This window comes from Acartia tonsa, chromosome 6 (assembly GCF_053477335.1).
Source record: "Acartia tonsa isolate MP-2025a chromosome 6, ASM5347733v1, whole genome shotgun sequence".
Lineage (NCBI taxonomy): Eukaryota > Metazoa > Arthropoda > Copepoda > Calanoida > Acartiidae > Acartia > Acartia tonsa.
Window position 1 is genome coordinate 5,431,133 of NC_137265.1, and position 21,859 is coordinate 5,452,991.

Here is a 21,859-nt window from a genome sequence, read left to right on the forward strand (position 1 = left end):
TATGATCCTTATTGAAAAATAGCAAGGGTTTGATATTAGTATTGAAAAAGTAATGCTGAATATATATTTAACTTTATGGTTCACAAAAATAGATAATTTCTAAAATTAGATTACATTTATTACATTTTTTTTATCTTTTTTTAAATCACACTTAATTTTATGGTGCGTAAGAGAATATACGATTTTATTTGTGCCGATACATAGAATATATGAGGACAAAAAGTACATTAAAGTGAAATTTCAATTATTTTGTATATTGAATGATTTTTAAAAGGCTTTAAGTCCTAAAATGACCAAAGTAAAAAGTAGAAATATCCTTTTTATTAAATATGTGATGATGTTCTTTCAGGATTTTGAATTTTGTACATTATTATTAGGGATATAGGGATAGAACTATTGACGATAAACAATCAAATTACAATAATGTTATATTAAGATAAAAATATTGTTTTATTCTCCTTTATTAATCTTTCATCTAACAAATTGTAGGCTTTCAAAGACAGAAACAAGTTTGCAAACTTTCTGGTAATATTCATTTATCGCCCATGGTTCCTTACCTAGCCAAAAAATGAGAATTCGTTACAAAACAAGAGTTATGATGAGTATGAAAGGAAATGAAACACAAAAATAGCTGAATTTCTCAGGGATCTAATAGGATAAGACAATGGCTGATAAATTGATGTACATCTCTAGTGGGAACACACAAAATTAACCCTTTTGTAGATTAAAATTAGTGTTGAAACGTTTTAACACTCAATTCAATAAACCAACCAATTAAATTCAATAAAGGCCCCAAAGATATTAAACCAACGAATAAGAAATGTTATTATAAAACTCTGGAGACTAGTTTAATAAACAGCCCAATGTCTCCTCCCTCCCTGTGCATTTCTGCCCTTCTCCACGGCTAGAAAATTAATAATCCGAAGAAGTGTCTCCATAGCTGTTGCTGAATCCATTGAACCTCTGCTTGCTAGATGAGCTGACACGGATAAGATTTCCAGCTGGTGCCCCGCTGGCGTTACGAAGGTTTTCCTTGCTGAAATTTAAATAATTTTTATGTTATATTTATTTCAGTATCGCTTCGAAAACGATTAATAACCGGTGGATTCGAACTGGTTCTCAGCCATACTGAAAAAAAACTATGTATAGCATAGCCCGTGCCTTCGGCATTTCGGGGCTAAAAAACTGGTTTAACCTTATAAATTTTTATGTACATTTTTATATCCGCGGAAAGCTGTTTATAGTACGATTCGATAGATAACTATTACTAAAATAGTAGGACATGAATTGAGCGGTATGTTTGAAACTTTTTGGGATGCTTCGAATTAATTAGGGTTGAAGGTTAAATTTCATTGGGACGGTTAAACATAGGTATTTTTATAATAAAGACGATACAAATGGTAATTATTTTGTTAAAAAAAATAATATTTATGCCTCGGCCCATAAACAAACACAATCCAAAATTACCAAGGACTTCTTGTCAAAGTTTGTAAAATCAAATGGTTTGTTGTCTCATGTGACATTTCCTACTTGTTGTACGCTATACTACAGTGCCTAGGAAAGTCAAAGCAGCCTCTCTATTATGTTATTTTCGTATCCTTTTAATCTTAACAACTTTGCTTTCATGTCATAGTATTTAGAGTTATGAATTCTTTGTCTATGGTTTCAAATCCAAGTAATTCTATGTTAATTTTACCTTGAGATGGTTGAAACCTTGTCGCTTCTATTACCAAGGAAATCTCCATACATGCTCTTTTCTAAATAATTTGTAAAAACCTTTCCACTATGGCTTCCAAGCCGGTTTATATCCGCTCTGGATTAGAACCGTTTCTTAGCCATACTGAAATATCATGTATAGCATCAAATTACAGACCCTTTCCCACGAATATTTTAATAGAAATCATAAAAATTAATATAATTCGGGGCTAACAAAACTGGTTTTAATCTTTAAATTTTTAATTTTAATATCAGCGAAAAGCTGTCTAATACAATGCGATAATAGTTATTTCTCGCATCGTATTATAAACGGCTTTCCGCGGATATAGAATGAACAATTATAAGATTAAAACTAGTATTTTTAGCCCCGAGGTGCCGAAGGCACCGGCTAAAAAACTGGTTATAATCTTATGATTGTACATTTTTATATTCGTAGAAAGCTTGATATAATACGATGCTCGACATAGTTTTTTCGTATGGATGAGAACCGGTTCCTATCCACCGGATTCGAATGAATACGTGAAAAAACTATTACAGAATTTCAGTGATACTTTTTAGCTTACTGTAAATGTATCTACATTAGTAAAAATCTGAAAATAAGTCCTTAAACAACAGACATGATTACAACATAATACATGCATTGCATAGTGAGATTAAACTTTGTAGAACACGTTGAGCGTGTTATAAGTTTATATAGATCAAGTTAATATCAACTGCGATAAAGAAGTCAAAAGTATATAAATTTTTGATATATTTTTCTTTAATTATACTTGAGTTAAAACTTATCTTTTGATTTTATCTTTTTGAAAGGCTGAAACTTTCTTTAATGATATTAAAATTTGTAAGTTTTAATATAAGTTTTTAATAGCTTACCAACAAATTGTCGCTGAGAGATTGGAGTAACCTATAATATAAGATGAAATTGAACTTAAGTTAAATAATATAATTTTATTAAATTTATATAAGCCTAATAATATTTTTTGATAAAAACGTTTAACTACACCTTCGAGTTTTGTTGAGACGATGCTAAAAATTATAGACTAATATATATGATACACAAAATTACCCCTTGTATAGATTACAATTTGTGATTGAAACATTTGGACAGTCAACTAAGTTAACCAACCAATGAAAATTCACTAAAGGTCCCCAAGGTTGTTGAGCCAACGAATAAGAAAACGTTATTAAAAGACTTTAGGGACTTGTGTAATAAACAGCCCATTGTCCCCTCTCTCTCTGGATTCTTAAGATAAATATAGGCCAACCTTTCTCATGGAGTCTTCCTTTTTCTCTTGCCACACCTCATATGCCAGCATGATGATTGATAGAAGCAGGCCAACTCCGGCAATCAAGAATATTCCTCCCAGAGACCTTAGAGTGATACCCTGCAATATAAAGATTGATAGAAGCAGCCCAACTCCGGCAATCAAGAATATTCCTCCCAGAGACCTTAGAGTGATACCCTGCAATATAAAGATTGATAGAAGCAGCCCAACTCCGGCAATCAAGAATATTCCTCCCAGAGATCTTAGAGTGATACCCTGCAATATAAAGATTGATAGAAGCAGGCCAACTCCGGCAATCAAGAATATTCCTCCCAGAGACCTTAGAGTGATACCCTGCAATATAAAGATTGATAGAACCAGGCCAACTCCGGCAATCAAGAATATACCTCCCAGAGACCTTAGAGTGATACCCTGCAATGTAAAGATTGATAGAAGCAGGCCAACTCCGGCAATCAAGAATATACCTCCCAGAGACCTTAGAGTGATACCCTGCAATATAAAGATTGATAGAACCAGGCCAACTCCGGCAATCAAGAATATTCCTCCCAGAGACCTTAGAGTGATACCCTGCAATATAAAGATTGATAGAAGCAGGCCAACTCCGGCAATCAAGAATATTCCTCCCAGAGACCTTAGAGTGATACCCTGCAATATAAAGATTGATAGAACCAGGCCAACTCCGGCAATCAAGAATATACCTCCCAGAGACCTTAGAGTGATACCCTGCAATATAAAGATTTATAGAACCAGGCCAACTCCGGCAATCAAGAATATACCTCCCAGAGACCTTAGAGTGATACCCTGCAATATAAAGATTGATAGAAGCAGGCCAACTCCGGCAATCAAGAATATTCCTCCCAGAGACCTTAGAGTGATACCCTGCAATATAAAGATTGATAGAACCAGGCCAACTCCGGCAATCAAGAATATTCCTCCCAGAGACCTTAGAGTGATACCCTGCAATATAAAGATTTATAGAACCAGGCCAACTCCGGCAATCAAGAATATACCTCCCAGAGACCTCAGAGTGATACCCTGCAATGTTAAAGACAATTAGAAAGTCAAATTAGTTTAATATTAATCTATACAGAGTTTTAATAGTTATTTCTCGCATCGTATTATAAACAGCTTTCCGCGGATATAAAATCTACAATTATAACTATGTACTTGTTTTTTAGCACCGAGATGTCAAAGGCACGGGATAAAAGAACTGGTGTTAGTCTTATGATTATACATTTTTATATGCGTAGAAAACTGGATATAATACGATGCTAGACATAATTAGATGAGAACCAGAATATTAATCGGTTTCGAATTAATACGAGAAAAGGTATTCTAGGCGTTTCAAAATATTCATAATTAATTTATAAATCAATGAAATCAAACATTCAATTGACTATCTTAGTCTGAAATTCTTAACTGGGTTCTATACTGGTTGATAAATAGACATGTACTTTATTGTATTACTAGCGGCTTCGCCCCTAGCCTCTAGGGGCTTTGCCTCAAGAGGTTTGATCAAACCAATTTTTCGTATTTTAATTAAAAAAAAAAAAAATTTTTTGGGGGGGAAAAAAAAAAATTTTTTTGGGGGGGAAAATTTTTTTTTTTTGGGGGGGGGGGGTTAGTCGACCCCACTATTTTTAAATTTTTGTTTTAAAAAGAAAATTTTTTTTTTTTTTGGGGGGGGGGTATTTTTCATTTTTGGGGTTGGGGGTGTCCCACCCCCCAAGAAAATAGTTTTAAACCTTCCCGGGACTTATGAGAAGCTACCCTGTAAAGGAGAACCCGCTACAAACAAACACACAAACAGACAGACATCGTTCTACTTTGTATTATAGATGGCAAGTCTTTCCTAGCATATGTAGGAACAATTATTATGTCTTAATTTATGAAATAGTGAAGTTAGAGGCTCTAACCCAAGAGCTCCCCAAATATTATCGGACGCTATAATATCATACCTGATTATCATTGGTAATTGGACAAGAGTTTCTATCCGCAATGTTCCAGAATTTAGAGTGAACCCTCTCAAAGAACCTGTCCTTCTGCATTCGAAGAATTTCCTAGAATATGTAAAATTATTAGCATAAAATCGTTTTCCAGTAGTCTTGAAAATCACTGGATCAAAGTTAATTTATTATGTCTAAAGTCAGGTTTAAAGCTATTTTTTTATTTATAAGAGATAAAGCAATCGTTAGAGAGATACTGCCACAGAAAACATTCCCATCAGCCTTTAATTTTATCAATATATTTTTGTTTATTCAACATCAAATAAAGTTTTATCAGGCATAAGGTATAGCCAACAAGCGAAATAAATCTGTATTAATATTTTGGGGGCAGATTAAAAGACCGCTAATTCTACTGTGTTGCCCCCAACGACGGCTAAAAATAACGTATAGGTTTTTTGATTTTTTTTGAATTAATTTCGTTGTTGGTTCTGAAAGCTAAAGTTTTCTACCTGAGAAATTTCCTTAGCCAGACTGCTACCTTCCTGTACAGCTACAGCCAACGGTTGCTCAGCAAAGGGTTCTCCAATCTGAAAACATAGTTACTAAGACAGTTAACATAACCTGCGAGCGTCGCTAAGCACGTTGTAGTGTATCCGCTCGTCGTCGGGGAGGTGATATGTTCGAATCTCGGATTAACACCGTGTCATAACTAAAGACATTCAAATTTCCCTACTGCTGCTATGTCAGGACCGCGACAATAATACACTGCACATGAAAAAGGTTGTGCAATCAAAGAGTTTGTTGTCTTAACCTAATACCTCGGGTGTTTAGAGATTTAGCTTTCTAGGTTGTTGGACCTGACGTTAGAGTGTCAAGGGCAGTATATAGGTGAGCCCGTATTGAGGTCATTTATAGGTAAAACAGTTAACTTTCCTTTTTCAAGTTTTGCATCGATAAAATTCAGCAAGAATGAAAACAGTTATACAGTTACAAAATTGTAAAATAGTCCTAAGCTGGATCTTTAAATCATTTTAGTGGTGAACCAGATCGGGGTTAGCCAACTTTCCACCAATGAGAGCACAGCATTTTATGAAATGCCACGCTGTGATTGGCTGAAATTCGGCGCACCTGATCAGGCTCACCACTAAAATGATTTAAAGATCCAGCTCTAGTAAAAGTTATAAGTTTACCTCAAGGAACGGACATGTGGTATAGTAGGCATATTTAACTTCGCTGGCATCATGAATAAAGGCAAAGTCTCCCTAAAATTAAAAGTATTCATTAATTCGAGACAAAAAAGTAATTCTATAGGTGGTTTTTATACTATAGTATTGTTCGAAAATTACCTTTTAAAAGTTTTCTTCAGTTGTAATGAATATTTTCAAAAAAATGAAAGGGGACAATGTCAAATATCTACACCCTACCCATCCTCCCCCCCCCCTCCCTAATATTTAGGATCCAGTTAGATCATAAACGTCCTACGGTGTAAGGGGGTTTTCGTCCCCTTAAACTTTGGAAACCCTCATATTACCCCCCTCAAAAAAGTCAAACCTTTGAAACCCTTCATTCTACCCCCCCCCCCACCACCAAAAAACGCTTGGACGTCCTTAAGTAAGACCATATTAGAACTAGGGGAGAGGTTGATTTTTACGCACGAATCATCTATCCCTTCATTCCTGAAGAATAGCAATATTTTCCAACCAAAAATATGTAATGAAATTAACTCAACAATAAGAAATGCTGACAAAGGGAATTTATCTCAAGTAGAAATATCTATTTTAATTTAAATCCATTTTATATTTGAAACAATAATAAATACAACTGTTATTTTTTTTTATTGCTAAAATTTTTTTTGTTTTAAAGGCTATATTTATATTCTATTTATGTTAAATATTATAAATTTCTTACAGTCAAACATTAATGAAATCTTAAAGTTATGTTAGGCGGGAAGGGGAAATGCTTTTTAGGATTGAGGCTTGAACAAAAGTAACAGAATATTTGTATGTAGCTTATTAACTCGGTTACCACTGGACAGACAGTGTTCTCCTTTACAATGAAGCTTTTTATAGATCAAAGAAAAAAGTTTTAAATCAATTTGGGGAGGGTAAATACCATCAACCTCCAATGAAAAATTTCTTTTTTAAAAACTAAAATTAAAAGTTTCTTGAGGCGTAGCAGCTGGTAAGGAATATCGCAATACATTTTATTCATGAAGGAATGGGACTTTTGACTGTTTATTACACTACTCCCCAAAGTTTTATGATAACGTTTTCTTATTCGTTGGCTTAACAACTTGGAGACGTTTATACAAATTTGATTGGTTGTTTTATTGAGTTGATTGTTCATCGTTTCAACAACTAGTTGTAATCTACTAAATAGACAATCTTATATAATATCATTGGGGATGTATATCATTTTATCGACCATTGTCTTATCCCTTTAGATCCCTGTATTTTATTACTTCTGTATATGAATATTTCTTACCTTTTCATTTTCCATGACTCTTTTGAAACCTTCTTCTGGAGAGCTAACTGGAGTATTTTTCTTTATAACCTTCATATTAACAAATATTAACAAAGATATCTGGAAAATAGAGGAGTGCTTTCCCTTAAAATATCTGTCGAGCACCAATCCCCCTCTCCCTTATTTTTTAATAAATTGAAAATTAAACCCTGCAGAGCCTATCCAAAAATGTTCTATCTTTCGGGGCTATCTAGTACACAATAAAACCTAACCAGACCTTAAGTAATAAATAAAAATTGAGGGTTCTATGTTCAACGTGACACTCTGAGGTGAAAGTCCGAAAAAATCTTAACAATATTAATATTTTAGAAATGCACTTTTTCAATAAAAAAAACATTTATTGAACTAAATAACTTTTTTTTTGTGAATAGAAATAATTGCTCTTTTTTTTGTACAATAAGATCAATTTATACAATTAAATCAAACGATTTGCATTTTTTTATATTCTACATCTATATTGAAGATATTTAAAAGACTTAATCTTTACAAAAGAATATTTTTCTTACAATTTATTAAAACTTAAATAATTGAAATGATAGTTAATTAGGGTGGGTCGATTTTGGACATTTTTATCTGAGACCAAAGCGGGAACTTGCATATGATCTTTATAGATATAATACACCTCTTGATGATTTAAAATTTATTTTAAGTTTAAAAACCGTTGGCTACCAAACATAGACGAACCCCAAACTGTCCCACTTTGAGAAAGACGATTCCGGTGACGTCATAAACGTTTCGGGAAAGAAAAATGGAAGGGGGGAAGAAAATCTCTTCAAAAGAGATGGGAGAAAGGGGAAGAGATTTTCTTCCCCCCTTCCCTAAACGTATATGACGTCACTGGAATCGCTTTTCTCAAAGTGGGAAAGTTTGGGGTTCGTCCCAAACATACAATTGTATAGCTATTGTTTATTGAGAATCAAAAAACCTCTAAAGGCCAATTCTAAAAAAAAACTAAAATTGTGGTTCATTTCGGAAGGCTAGGAACGAGATATTTTGAAATGGAAAAATTTCCTGATTCTACTACTCAAAACCTTTTCTGAGAACACCATGAAGCCTCAGTTTTAATTCAAAATTGAAAGCCAACATTTTTTAGACTTTAGATAAATTTCAAATCATCCAGAGGTGTATCATACTTCTAAAAATCATTTGCAAGTTCCCGCTTTAGTCTCAGAAAAATGTCCAAAATCGACCCACACTAATATTCCTTAACACACAATTAAAAAGTAATTAAAAACAAACTTACACTGTAGATGTGGTTATACTGTTCCCTGAAAAGATTAATCAATTATTTAAAAAAAATAAAAATCATTCAAAAGAAGATCGGTTGAAGTAAAGAATAAGGAATAATATCAAGATTTATTTTTTAATGATTCCTGAAAAAAATGGCATACTTTTGTAGTATCATCATATCATTCATTTGTTAGAATTTTAATTAAAAAGCAAAGAAAAAGGGCATGGGTAATTTTATAGTATATGTTACACTCATTCATTTTACTGTTTTAAAGATGTTATTGCACATAAACATTCTATCATGAAGTAGCTACTTACCTGATGGGATAATCCCAAACTCTGTACTTAGTTTCATCCTTGCTGGAGTTCAGCGTCATTTCCTACAAATACCTTATATTCAGTATTTTTTAACTAATGAAATTCTGCCATTATTTCAGGGTGGAGGGTACATTAGACTATATATGATACTGTTCCCCAAAGTTTCATAAGGATCTGCTCTTAATCGTTGGCAAAAAAAATTGCGGACTCTACACCGCCCTAGGCGTTTTTCAGTCCTTGGATACTTGTATTATATTGTGTTAAACCTATAGTATTCATGGTTTACAAAAAACAGTTTATTAATAAATTCTTAATGCAATGTAAAAAAAAATCTTAATTAGTTTGTAGAAATTAGAAGTATTTAATTGATAATTTTGTATATTCATAAATATCTCGACCTATGAACAAAGTTAGTTGTAAAGTAGCTGCGATACCTTACAGGTTTGAATTACCTTCCATTTATTATACAATTCATCTTCAGCTCCAGCCATATTCTTGAAATATTCCTCTGTGGGAGATCCTGCCAACACTGTGTAGTTCACTTGAGACTACAATACAAATATATTATTAACTCTAGACCATGCAGGGGGGGGGGGGGGGTGTAAGAATATTCCTCTGTAGGTGAACCTGCCAACACTGTATAGTTCACTTGAGACTACAATATAAATATATTATTAACTCTATACCATGCTGGGGGTAGGGTGTAAGAATATTCCTCTGTGGGTGAACCTGCCAACACTGTATAGTTCACTTGAGACTACAATACAAATATATTATTAACTCTAGACCATGCAGGGGGGGGGGGGGGGTGTAAGAATATTCCTCTGTAGGTGAACCTGCCAACACTGTATAGTTCACTTGAGACTACAATATAAATATATTATTAACTCTATACCATGCTGGGGGTAGGGTGTAAGAATATTCCTCTGTGGGTGAACCTGCCAACACTGTATAGTTCACTTGAGACTACAATACAAATATATTATTAACTCTAGACCATGCAGGGGGGGGGGGTGTAAGAATATTCCTTTGTAGGTGAACCTGCCAACACTGTATAGTTCACTTGAGACTACAATATAAATATATTATTAACTCTAGTCCATGCGGGGGGGGGGGGTGTAAGAATATTTCTCTGTAGGTTAACCTGCCAACACTGTATAGTTCGCTTGAGACTACAATATAAATATATTATTAACTCTAGACCATGCGGGAGTGGGGGGTGTAAGAATATTCATCTGTAGGTTAACCTGCCAACACTGTATAGTTCACTTGAGACTAGAATATAAATATATTATTAACTCTAGACCATGCGGGTGGGGGGGGGGGGGGTGTAAGAATATTCCTCTGTGGGTGAACTTGTCAACACTGTATAGTTCACTTGAGACTACAATATAAATATATTATTAACTCTAGACCATGTGGGGGTGGGGGGGGGGGGGGGTGTAAGAATATTCCTCTGTAGGTGAACCTGCCAACACTGTGTAGTTCACGTGTGACTGCAATACAAATATATTATTAACTCTATACCATGCGGGGTGGGGGGTGTAAGAATATTCCTCTGAGGGGGAACCTGCCAACACTGTATAGTTCACTTGAGACTACAATATAAACATATTATTAACTCTATACCATGCGGGAGGGGAGGGGGGGGGGCTGTAAGAATATTCCACTGTGGGTGAACCTGCCAACACTGTATAGTTCACTTAGGACTACAATATAAATATATTATTAACTCTATACCATGCGGGGTGGGGGGTGTAAGAATATTCCTCTGTGGGTGAACCTGCCAACACTGTATAGTTCACTTGAGACTTCAATATAACATTATTAACTCTATACCATGCGGGGGGGGGGGGATGAATACTCCTCTGTGGGTGAACCTGCCAACACTGTATAGTTCACTTGAGACTTCATTATAACATTATTAACTCTATACCATGCGGGGGTGGGGATGAATACTCCTCTGTGGGTGAACCTGCCAACACTGTATGTCTGTATAGTTCACTTGAGACTACAATATGAATTTATTTTTAACTCTAAACTATGCGGGGGGGGGGGGGTGTAAGAATATTCCTAGAACATGAAAGTGGAGGGGGGCGGGGGGAAGTTAACAATATTTTTCTGTGGGTTAAACTGAGAATTCAGTATAAATATACTAGTGGTTGCACCCCTAGAATCTAAGGCTCTGTATTCTAAGATGTAAGAAGATATAGTATAAAACCAACTTAAGGCTTACATTAAAAAAAAATATATGGCCTAAAAACATCTTGGTACCTATAAAAGCTTCTCTAAAAAGGAGAACTCAATAAGTTTAGTAGTTTTTGAAATCTTAGTCTTAAGACAAAAAAATCTTACTACCATATACAAAACTAATGCAAATGGTTAGAAAAACTGGGTCAATTTTGTTTGTTAGTCCAAAAAATGTACTGAAAAATCTGACTTAAAAGCTGTTTTATCTGTCGTTAAAGAATTATAAATTACTTTTGCTCAGATTTAAATATAAGATGAATATAGTTGAAAAGTAGAACATTTTAGAATTCAAGTTTTGGCCTGGTACTCTAGTTCAAAGATGATACATATTTGGTACAAAATATTTTGACATTTATACAAAACAGTTACTTTTGCTTATCTATAATACAAAGTAGAACGATGTCTGTCTGGCTGGCCGCCTGTGTGTCTGAAACTTGAAATTTCAGTAACTGCTGAACCGATTGGGCTTTACTCTTCTGGGAATATATCTACTGGTTTGATGGTTTTAAGCTATTTTAATGAGGGATTGGACACCCAAAGCCCCCTCCAAAAATTAAAAATACTCCCTCCCTCTCCCCCCCCCCAAAAAAAAATATTATTTCTTTTTAAAACTAAAATTTAGAAAGAGGTAGGCTTTTCGACTAACACTCTAAATCTAAAATAAAAAAATTGGATTGTCGTAATCAGTATTTTATATATTCTTTTATGGTTTTTCTAAATTTTTTTATGTTATTTTCTAAAATATTTGCTAAAATGATAAAACACGTACGTTTAAATATGTTGAAATGTTTAAAAAGATAAATTCTTCACTTCATACATATTCCTTATCATCAGGGATTGGAAGCCGCGCGTAAGCCGCGTGTAAGCCTCAGTGAAATCGTCATTTTATCACTATAAAATTTAGCTGGATGTATAAAACTGTCTCTTTAGTAGACAATCCTTCTTTCAAAAATTTCTTTTTCTGCTCACAAGCAGGTTTAAAACTGAGGCTTATGCGCGGCTGCGGCGCGGCTTCCGAACCCTGCTTATCATTTACACGTGTAATGGGACGCGAAACTCTAACATCCATGGAAATTAGGTTAAGTAACATCCATCAGACAACCAACCCTTTGATTGCACGACCTTTGTCTGAGAAGTCCTAACTTTGCATGGTAGTGAGTCGCGCCTGTTTATGGGCCAAGGCATTCCCCTACTCTTACTATTTATGTCGCGCACCTAACATACCAGCAGTAGGAACCATTTTTAATGTTACCTCCCCACCGACGAGCGGATGCGCTACGTGTTGAGCCACGATCGCGGGTAGTTATAAATTATTGTGCCAAATTAAAAATATCTAAAGAGTATAAATACAATACAATTTAATATTCTGAGCCGAACGAAATCTTGTTTATTTTATAATAAAATTAAAAATACTTTTCAGTGATTATATTTTCATAAACATTGGTAAAATGAAAGGTGCTATTTCTTATAAATGTTTTTAAAATAGGTTGCATCATTTCTACTGCCTTTGGCAAATTGCTATTTATTCAAAAACCTACAGGAATTATTGCATTATACAATACTAGCGGCTTCACCCCTAGCCTCCAGGGGCTGTGCCCCAAGAGGATTAGTCAACCTATTTTTGCAGATTTAAAAAGAAAAAGTAAAAAAATGTTTTTTTTTTTTTTTTTTTTTTGGGGGGGGGGGGTTTGGATTTTTTGTTGTTGGAGGGGATATTAATCCGATTCGAAGCCATACCGGAAATCTTTTTTCTAGTTGGTCTTACCTGTCTACCGAGTTCCTCCAATGACTGGACCGTAGTCTCCATCCTCTCGACAGTGAGCAGGGCAGCCAAGTTGGCAGTAAAGGTGGCCAACATTAACACAATGAACAGCCAGTAGGCGGCGACCAGGACTCGAGATGAAAGTGACTAAATATGAGTTAAAATACTTTAAAAAGAACACAGTAATAGTGTCTGACTGATTTTGACGTAACAAAAAAAAATTAGCCAATGAGAGGCCGTTATTGACCAATGGTAAAATTTATAGTGGCCTCTCATTGGCTAATTTTATTGTTACGTCATAATCAGTCAGACACTATTACTGTGTTCCTTTAAAAAAGAGGGTCATTTTTTCGCGTTTTTTTCTGTAAAGTTGTATGTTAGGGTCTAGTCAAATGCGTTTATTAAGTCAAACTGTTATTAATTTTGACTAAATGTATATGTATGCAATGGCAGTAAAGATGGCCAAAACCAACACAATGAACAGCCAATATTTGAGATGAAAGTGACTAAATATGGGTTAGAAAACTTTGTCAGAAAGATAAATTTAAAAAAAGAATTATAATTTTTACTATCAAACACCCTTTTTAGTTCAAAAAGACAATAATTAATGGACTGAAATCATGAATAATTGTTATTTGATAACTTTAATAAAAACAAAAAAAGATATTGTAAGAAAACTTGTATTGTAACTTGTAAGACAGTGTAAGGAAAACTAATCTTCATAGAACACGCTCTGGTGTTGAAAACAAAAACAAAACTCAGGAAAAAACACATCGGAAAACGAAAGGAGGTAATTTTTCACCTTAGGGCATTCTCCACCACCTTGAGGAGTGAGGGAGGTGAGACCAAACCAAACACATTCACCAAAAGTAAATTCTCTTGTCCCCTCAGGATACAAATCTCTTGAAAATAAAGGTTTAAGAAGCTTTACAAAGTGTCTAAAAAATCAGCCATGTGACGTCATAAAATGAAGAGTAAGGGGAGAAGTGGGAAAGGAAACCCCTAAAAAAGAGATGTATAATCCCTCATTTTTATAACGTCACATGATTTTTTGAGACACTTTGATGTAAAGCCTCAAGGCTTAATTAAACTCAATAAAAGATATATTTTTTTGCCTTTTTTCTTAATTCAAATTTTTACTTCAAAATTGCAGCTTTCAGATTATCTCTGTCTTTTATGAAATTAAAGATTAAGAAAAATGTTCTAAATAAGGATTAATAGAGTATCAAAGAAAGTAAATTATCTAGAGATAGACTATTAGACTATGTAGCATGGAAATGGGTATAGATCACTGTGTGAAAAATAATTCTCCCCCTAAATTTACCAATCTATGGTCTAACTCTATGAGCTATTAAATATATAGAAAGAGAAAGGGAATGTAGATTAATCAAACTCTCTTTAATCTCTTTACTTTGTAAAAGAAATAAAAACGTCTTTTTTTATAAGCTAAACATCAAAAATGCTTCCATTGCCTTGAAAATTTCTTAATTTTTGTTAGCTATCGGAAGCTCCAAAGGTTTATGGCTCGCTCCATGTACTAGATAAATAAGGGATAAAATAAAGGTTCCAACTACAAAATATGCAGTTACTTGTTATTTGTGTAGGAATAAGGGCTAAATCTGTCCAGAATCCACAATAATATGATCACAATCACCACACAACCTGCAATTCCAAACCATACCTGAAATATACATTTTAAATTTCATAAAATTTTGAAAGTGATTTAAGTACTTAATCAGCTTATTAGAATGTAAAAATAAGTTCGGTTCATGGAAATAAAACTAAGTAGCGGGTTTCGTCCTGCAGGTCAATTTCCTAATCATAAACATTTACATAACCTAATATAACCTATCAAAAGCAACTGTGAAAATATGACGAAACCCACTGTTTCGTTTTCTTCTTATGATCCATGAGTTTTTTTTTAATTTAACACTTTAGGTATATGATGAACCCTTATATTGCTTTCAAATAATTACGGACTTTCAATTATTTCCTTGTGTTAATTTTAATGAATATTGCAAAATAAGGCAACTTTATATTTTTAAAAAGCAATGCTCGTTTGCTTTTTTAGATAAGAATTGTTTAATGATATAGTCGTCTTTAATATTTTTTTTTCAATTGATCTAAAATAGATATATTTTATTACGTGATCTAAATGAACAAAACTTACCCTTTCTTCTAGTACCAGGATAAATTTGAAAATATTTTGTTCCTGAACCTTTTCTCTCAACAAGATGGAAATTCCAGACTAAATATAAACAAAACAATATCACTAATAGCCAAGCTCAGAGAGGACATTTGACTGTTTATTTCACTGGTTCCCAAATTTTTATACAAACGTTTTCGTTGGCTGAACAACTTTGGGGACTTTCATTGAATTTTGATTGGTTGGTTCACATTGTTGAGTGTCCAAACGTTTCAACCATAAAATTGGGGATGTACATCAATTCATCGGTCATTGTCTTATCCCTTTTGATTTCTGAGTCCAGCTACTCTATATCTAGGGTTTGTATGTAAGCTCTTATAAGTGAAATAAGGTTGGCTAGAAGTTTTAGATGTAACCCAAAATGGATGTATATTCAATGTATGTATAATTTGATATAGACCAATATTTTAACATATATTATTCTTTTTCTATCTAAAATGGCTTTGGTTTTGTTATAACCAAGGTTGATTAGTTCTTAATTATATTATTATGTTCTTTCTAAATCAATTAATACCAATGATTATATAATAATTAGAAAATAATACTGATAAATTATCATAATCAAAATTCTTTATTGGATTATCTTAGGAAATTCAGATTTTATTGTTTTCTGATGTGGTAAAAGGGTTTGACTGTGTTCTAAATACAAACCTGATCATAATATGGTGTTACAAAATCCACAAATTCTTCTCTCTCAGTTGTCATAATAAGGCTAGCTAAGTATCAAACAAATAAATAATATTTTAAAATTAGATTTTTAAAATAATACAAGAGAGATAAAACAAAATAAATTTGTTCAATTGTAACATATTGAGAAAAGAATGATAAAAATCTGTTATTCTGTTCCTAATGTCGTTTTAATGGGTTAAAACATGTTTATTTGCTGTATAAAAAGTCTAAATTATGATTATTTAAATACATTAAAAAATAAATTAGTACAACGCAACTATGAAGAAAACAAATAACAAATTAAAAACTGTAGGCAAGATATTTTTCTTTAGATTACATATCTCTTATTGATATTATTGTATGTTGATTGTTTGTTTATTTATTTGTTTTTCCTAGAGAGATATCAATACGACCATTAATGAGGTCTCCCATGATGCCATCCCATTCTCCTTTACTATTCCTAACAATATACACAATAATATTCAAATAAATATTAAGAATTCTTTATATTGGCGGCTTCGCCCCTAAAGGTTGAGAGGGTTCCCCCCCTTCATATTTTTCTATGTAAAACAACAAGATTTTTTGTCTGAAGTTGAAGATCTCAATAACTACTGAACCGATTGGGGCCTTTATTTTAGATAAGCTTCCCATAGGCTATTTTATTTTCAGATTGAAGTCTTATAGCCCTTTTATGCCCCATCGAATACAGAGTACCTAGATGCTGGGGGCGTACCCTCTAGTTTAAAAATAAATAACTTTTAAAATAGCTTTAAACCACGATTTGACCTGTAGGTAAAAAGCACAACATAATCAATTCACTGGCTAGCAAGATTAACCCTCTTAATTTAGTTTTAAAAAGAAAAAGTAAGTAATACTTTTTAGTGTTTTTTTTTTCAGAACGATTATTCTTGAGAAGATGAAGGTATCCTACTTAAAATAGTAAGACACTTTCCCTTGAAGAACCATAACGGCCCATTGGTTATTAGGAGCTAAGACAGATAATCAAAAATCATGTTCCTTTTATGTAAGGATTAGATGTAGATAAAAATTATTAAACACTAGGGTACCTATTCTGACTGTATATTACCTAGATCTATTTACATTACCAGTAATGAGATCTTAAGAAACGGACAGATAGACACCCTGTGTCTCTTATGTAAGGATTAGGCTTAGAATTGAATTAAAATTCTGATGTATTACCTGGATCCATATGCATTACCAGTGGCAACTACAACCTCGTAGTCAAACTTCATGCTCTTGGATAGTTCAGCTAACAGGTCCAGAGTATATCCGGTCAAACCCTGAGTAACGAAATGGTTTGGTGCTTTACCACAAAGTTCCTGTCGAGTAGTGAACCTGTCTCCCCTATTTTTGAATAAAATAGAAAGTTAGGGATGTGGTTTTTTTTCTCTCCCTATGTCTAACCCCTGCGGGAGGCCTATTATACCTGCAGTGACCTTTTTCGGCTAAACTACAAAGTACCCTTTATAACCTAACCTGATCTGATCTAAAGTAATAAACAAACAAACGAAAAGCTACAATTTTGTTTTGATAAAAAACATAATTGTTAAATAAGTTTTGTTATTGCCTGCTACTAAACAATATTGTCATTATATTGTAATTGTTATCATCTGAGTCACTCTGTTTTTCAAGATCTCGTTAACCATTAAACTGATAAGTTCCTTTCAGGTAATCTTCATTTTTAAAGTCTCAATTAGGTTCTTATCTATTATATTTACAATTTAAAGAAGCTTTAAGAGGCTGGGGGCACAGCCGCCATTACAAAGTAAAACTGTTATATTGTCCAGCGCAAAAGTTAGTTATGTAAAAGTTTTAATTTGATTTAACATTTGATTATCCAAAAATTAGTATAGTTGATTCCTACCTTATTTTTCTCCTTTTTGTCAATGTAATTTGGATCAGTTTGTTTTGCGGGATCTGCTTTCTCAATCCAGGCCCAAGGTTTGCCCAACACAAATCCAACTTTGAAAAATCTGGTTGCATTCTCTACCTGGAAATTAATATATGTATTTAGTTACTTGTTTCATGGTAATTTGACTGCAGGCAGGAAATTAAAGTACATTGATCAATTCAGACACTAATGTTCATTTTCTTTCTTATAGAAAGAACCTAGTAATAGTGTCTAACTTTTTATCTTTGTGACGTAACAAAAATCCATCTCTTTTCCACCTCCCCTCTCATCCTTCGATTTTTGTTACGTCACAAAGATAAAAAGTTAGACACTATTATTAGGTTCCATAGAAAGAAATTTTAGACAACAAATCTATAAATGACAAAAACACTTTTTGTAAGTCACAGCGAAGGAGGGTAAATTAAAGTGTATATTATATACTAATTCCCATAGTTTTATAAACACGCGTTTTCTCATGTGTTGGCTTAAAAACTTCGAAGTACTTTATTAAATTTTGATTGGTTCAAACCAGCCATCTTTAAATATTTCAAGCAATAATTTTAATCTACAGAATAAGTAATCATGTTTTTGATTATTTGGGATATACTCCATCTTATCACAGTAAGAGAAGGACTCGAACCTTACACCTTTCCTACAACAGTGGATGACAAAGGAGTTTTTTTATTGGCCCTTTAATTTAGTTTCTTAATATGAAGAATTATCATAAAGGGATAGGACAATGGCATATTCATCAATAAATAAATTAGATCCCTCAATATTTATAGGGTAATAATGTTTGTTTAGACATTATAATTATGGATATTATAATTTATGATTCCATTGTCCTATTCCTGTATATCTTACCATAAATTCAGGACTGGGTTGAAACATCATTTGCTTATTCCACTTTCCAATCTATAATACAACAATTTTGTCTAATTAAGTTAAGGATTTCATAATAGTTATTTATCGCATCGTATTATAGACATCTTTCGCGGATATTAAAATAAAAAATATATTAACAAAAGCAGTTGTGTTAGCCCCAAGGGCCCAAGTCCCGGCCTAACAAACAGGTATTAATGTTAGAAACCTTATTTTAATATTCTAGGAAAATTGTCTGTAATGCTATACATGATTTTTCAGAATGACTGAGAATCGGATCTAAGCCAGCGGATACATATCGGTTTCGAAGCCATACTGGAAATAATTTTACTTATGTAATAAATGCAACCACATACAAAAAATATATATATGCCAACCTTATCAGACTTAGTCGAACAATATACATAGATTGTTATAGAGTTATTAGTTATGGGAGGGGTACCCTACTGCTCCTATTTTTGAAAACATTTGCTTGAGTTTCGACTTAATTTATTTCGATTTTTTTACTTTTTTCTATAAAATAATATTTGCCTGTTAATGCGTAATTAAATAATGCGTATACCTGCATCAGTTGACCGTCATTAGCCTTCTTGACATCAAAATTGATAGGAGGTGAAATAACTGATCCCATGTAAGCGTCGGTGTAGAATGTAAGGCCAGCCGCTGAATATAAAGAAATTAAAATTTAATCAACGTTAACATCCCCTCCTTGCCCCCCCCCTTGAAAACGCCACTAAAAATGAACATGACAAAAATTTTCAGGTAATTCCAGTAAGGCATGTAATGGTGAAATAATAATCAGTGTGAATTTGTCTTTCCCCCTGTAAAGACATGATAATATTCTTGTGACATATCTTAGCTCCTAGAGCCCACTTTAGGACTATACTACACTTAAAATAACAAGAAAATGACCAAACGTGAACATTAATATACAAAAGCTAATTAGTGAACAATAATTTTTCAAAAACATAAGTAAAAAGTGCTTATTTTACAACAAAAAACAGTTAATTTAAAAACTCAAATACATCTATATGATACATTTAGCTTGTAATTTAATACTTTCTAACCCGGTCAACTTGATATTCCCGCATTCCCTCATCCAACATTCACACCCAACCCTTTCTACATTCAACGCATATCATTCCCCCATACATTAACAGTTATTTGCAAAAGAGATCCCTAACAAATCTACATAAAAATGGCGAGCAGTTTGTCTGCAGAGCTGGAACAGTTGAAGCTCGAAAACACACACTTAAGACATATCATTATAGAACAAGAAGCCGAGTTTACAATGACAACCAGATATTTTAACATAAGATATGATCTTCCCTCAGAGCCTGTAACACTTGATAGTGACACTCTAACTCCATTCTTATATGATGTAGGCAGCTCGGCACACGGCCTAAAATCTTTTAAAAACACTAGCATCACCTCTATTGGCTACGCCTTTGGTGGACCTAGATTAGTGAAAACAGTGATAAAAACTAAAACTAATGCTGCTAACATCTATTTTTACAATCCTGAATGCCGAAAAGCAGGAGTTGCTATAGCAAAGCACAACCTAGGCAGTAATGCACCTCAACTTGCACATTCAACATCTAATGAAAGTACAGAATATACATTAAGTACTCCTAACAAATCTAAGCGGCGTAGACGGAGGCATAGAAGAAAACAAAATCTGTCATATCACAAGTATGACAAATTGCCACCTCCGCCCAATGATAGAGATAAGAACGAGACTGAACAGCCGGACACAGACAGACAACCCTCACCGCAAACACACACACTTCAAGATTCTAGGCCTAATACACCCTTAGCTAAGGGCACTAGGCCTTCCTTTCCAGGTTCCTGCACACCAGAACAGAGTTACAGGTCGGAGGGTACAGATATGCATGATTATCCAACCTCAATACCACCAAATCATGCACTAGACAACCTCCCTGTAACACCAACCACAAATCTGACCTCAATTATGCACAACCAAATAACCCTTATTGTGCCACCTATGCTGTCCTGTTTTCCTCTCTTTTTTCTCACAACAAAACCTTTAATTTCTTATGAAAATGTTAGATAAATCTATTAAACGTATTTCTTGATAAAGCTTTGCTATGCACCATATTATTTTCCTGCCATTAGTTTCTAAAGACAAAGCTTTTCTATAATTAGGGTCTGTCCGTCCGTCCGTACGTTCATAAGAGTTAGCTCTTTCAAAAATTTAAACAGGTTAGAATTGTCATATCTATTCCAAACATTGCATGCTAACTCCTTTAACAGTTAGGTACAACTTAGAAATCGTAGCAACTCTATATTCGTTACAAGAAAGTCCATACATTCAATTAAAACATGCTGTTTTTTTGTTTTTTGTTTTTCTTTTTTTTTACTTTTTGACAACAAATTTTTGTATGCTAAAATTAACCCATTCATCTATTTTTTAATACTGATTCCTATTACAACAAGGTACAATTTTATAAGCGAAGCATCTCAATAATCAAGTTCTAAAAACGTCAGTATTTCCTTAAACAGTAATTGGTATTTAATCAGCTATGCAACAAATGTACTTACAATTTTGTATAGACTTAATATTTCTTCAGTTCTGACTTTCTACAAGCGTTAATGTTTGTTTGTTCTTTCATTTCAGAGCTTCGCTTTTATGGATGTTGTCATCCTTGTTTTATTTGATTATTTAATCCTATAAATGCGTCATGAAAGTGTTCATACAAAACACAAAAGGTAAATAATGTATTATCTACTAAGAAGTAAATATTAACATAAAAATCTCAAATTAATATTGTAATGTTTAATATCGCACTGTTCCTGTTTTGTATGAACACAATATTGTTTCCTTTATTTACATTATACTAAACTTGTGTATTATAGTCCGATATTTGGGCTTTGGTATTATCATATTCACACTACTTGCCACAGTTCAAGGCTTCTCTATTCTTTATAGTAAATTGAACTAAGGGTCTATATACGATAGATTTTGAGGGCGCCATATCTCTCAATAAGAAATTATGGCAAAATTTAACATTGTTTGTGCTAATGTTATGGGGTTAGGCATTCATTCAAGGAGCAAAAATAAAATGAAAGGCGTTCCCACCAAAATTAGAGAACTAGTATCTAGTGCTAAATATATTCCATCTTTATACATATGTTTAG

General features: G+C 33.4%; 2 protein-coding genes across 4 annotated transcripts in view; both read right to left on the minus strand.

Moving 5' to 3' along the window:
- Positions 1-56: 56 nt before the first annotated feature.
- On the minus strand, positions 57-15,950 carry LOC145321659 (ionotropic receptor coreceptor Ir8a-like). Of its 3 annotated transcripts, none has more exons than XM_080163157.1 (17): positions 15,889-15,950; positions 15,202-15,279; positions 14,621-14,712; positions 13,834-13,933; positions 13,035-13,178; positions 9,749-9,776; positions 9,472-9,539; positions 9,020-9,081; positions 8,715-8,739; positions 7,433-7,501; positions 6,139-6,210; positions 5,458-5,535; positions 4,961-5,062; positions 2,982-3,101; positions 2,590-2,620; positions 1,697-1,757; positions 57-1,036 (listed from the first exon to the last, which is right to left on the minus strand). In XM_080163157.1, exons 1-17 carry the CDS (start codon positions 15,940-15,942, stop codon positions 913-915), a joined length of 1,308 nt encoding a protein of 435 aa, XP_080019283.1. In that variant the 5' UTR covers positions 15,943-15,950; the 3' UTR covers positions 57-912. The 3 variants fall into 3 exon arrangements, with proteins under 3 accessions (XP_080019283.1, XP_080019282.1, XP_080019280.1); XM_080163156.1 differs by lacking the exon at positions 9,749-9,776 and adding an exon at positions 10,267-10,294; XM_080163154.1 differs by lacking the exon at positions 9,749-9,776 and having other exon boundaries at positions 9,472-9,567.
- A 331-nt stretch (positions 15,951-16,281) lies between these two features.
- LOC145321601 (ionotropic receptor coreceptor Ir8a-like) overlaps positions 16,282-21,859 on the minus strand; it is a 60,784-nt gene continuing 55,206 nt past the window's right edge. Inside the window, exons 13-17 of the mRNA XM_080163043.1 lie at positions 19,263-19,363; positions 18,683-18,733; positions 17,792-17,917; positions 17,107-17,207; positions 16,282-16,366 (exon numbers count right to left, since the gene is read on the minus strand). Of these exons, the coding sequence (XP_080019169.1) occupies positions 16,282-16,366; positions 17,107-17,207; positions 17,792-17,917; positions 18,683-18,733; positions 19,263-19,363 (464 nt within the window). The remainder of the gene's footprint in view (positions 16,367-17,106; positions 17,208-17,791; positions 17,918-18,682; positions 18,734-19,262; positions 19,364-21,859) is intronic.

Bases quoted from the DNA above. Each gene is read 5' to 3' on its own strand.
- LOC145321659 (XM_080163154.1), bottom strand. From the start codon at position 15,942: ATGACAACTGAGAGAGAAGAATTTGTGGATTTTGTAACACCATATTAT. The intron at 5,063-5,457 runs GTAGAAAACTTT...TACATATTCTAG, and splicing joins TGGCTAAGGAAATTTCTCAG to GAAATTCTTCGAATGCAGAA. The intron at 1,037-1,696 runs GTAAAATTAACA...TTTAAATTTCAG, and splicing joins AAGGTTTCAACCATCTCAAG to CAAGGAAAACCTTCGTAACG.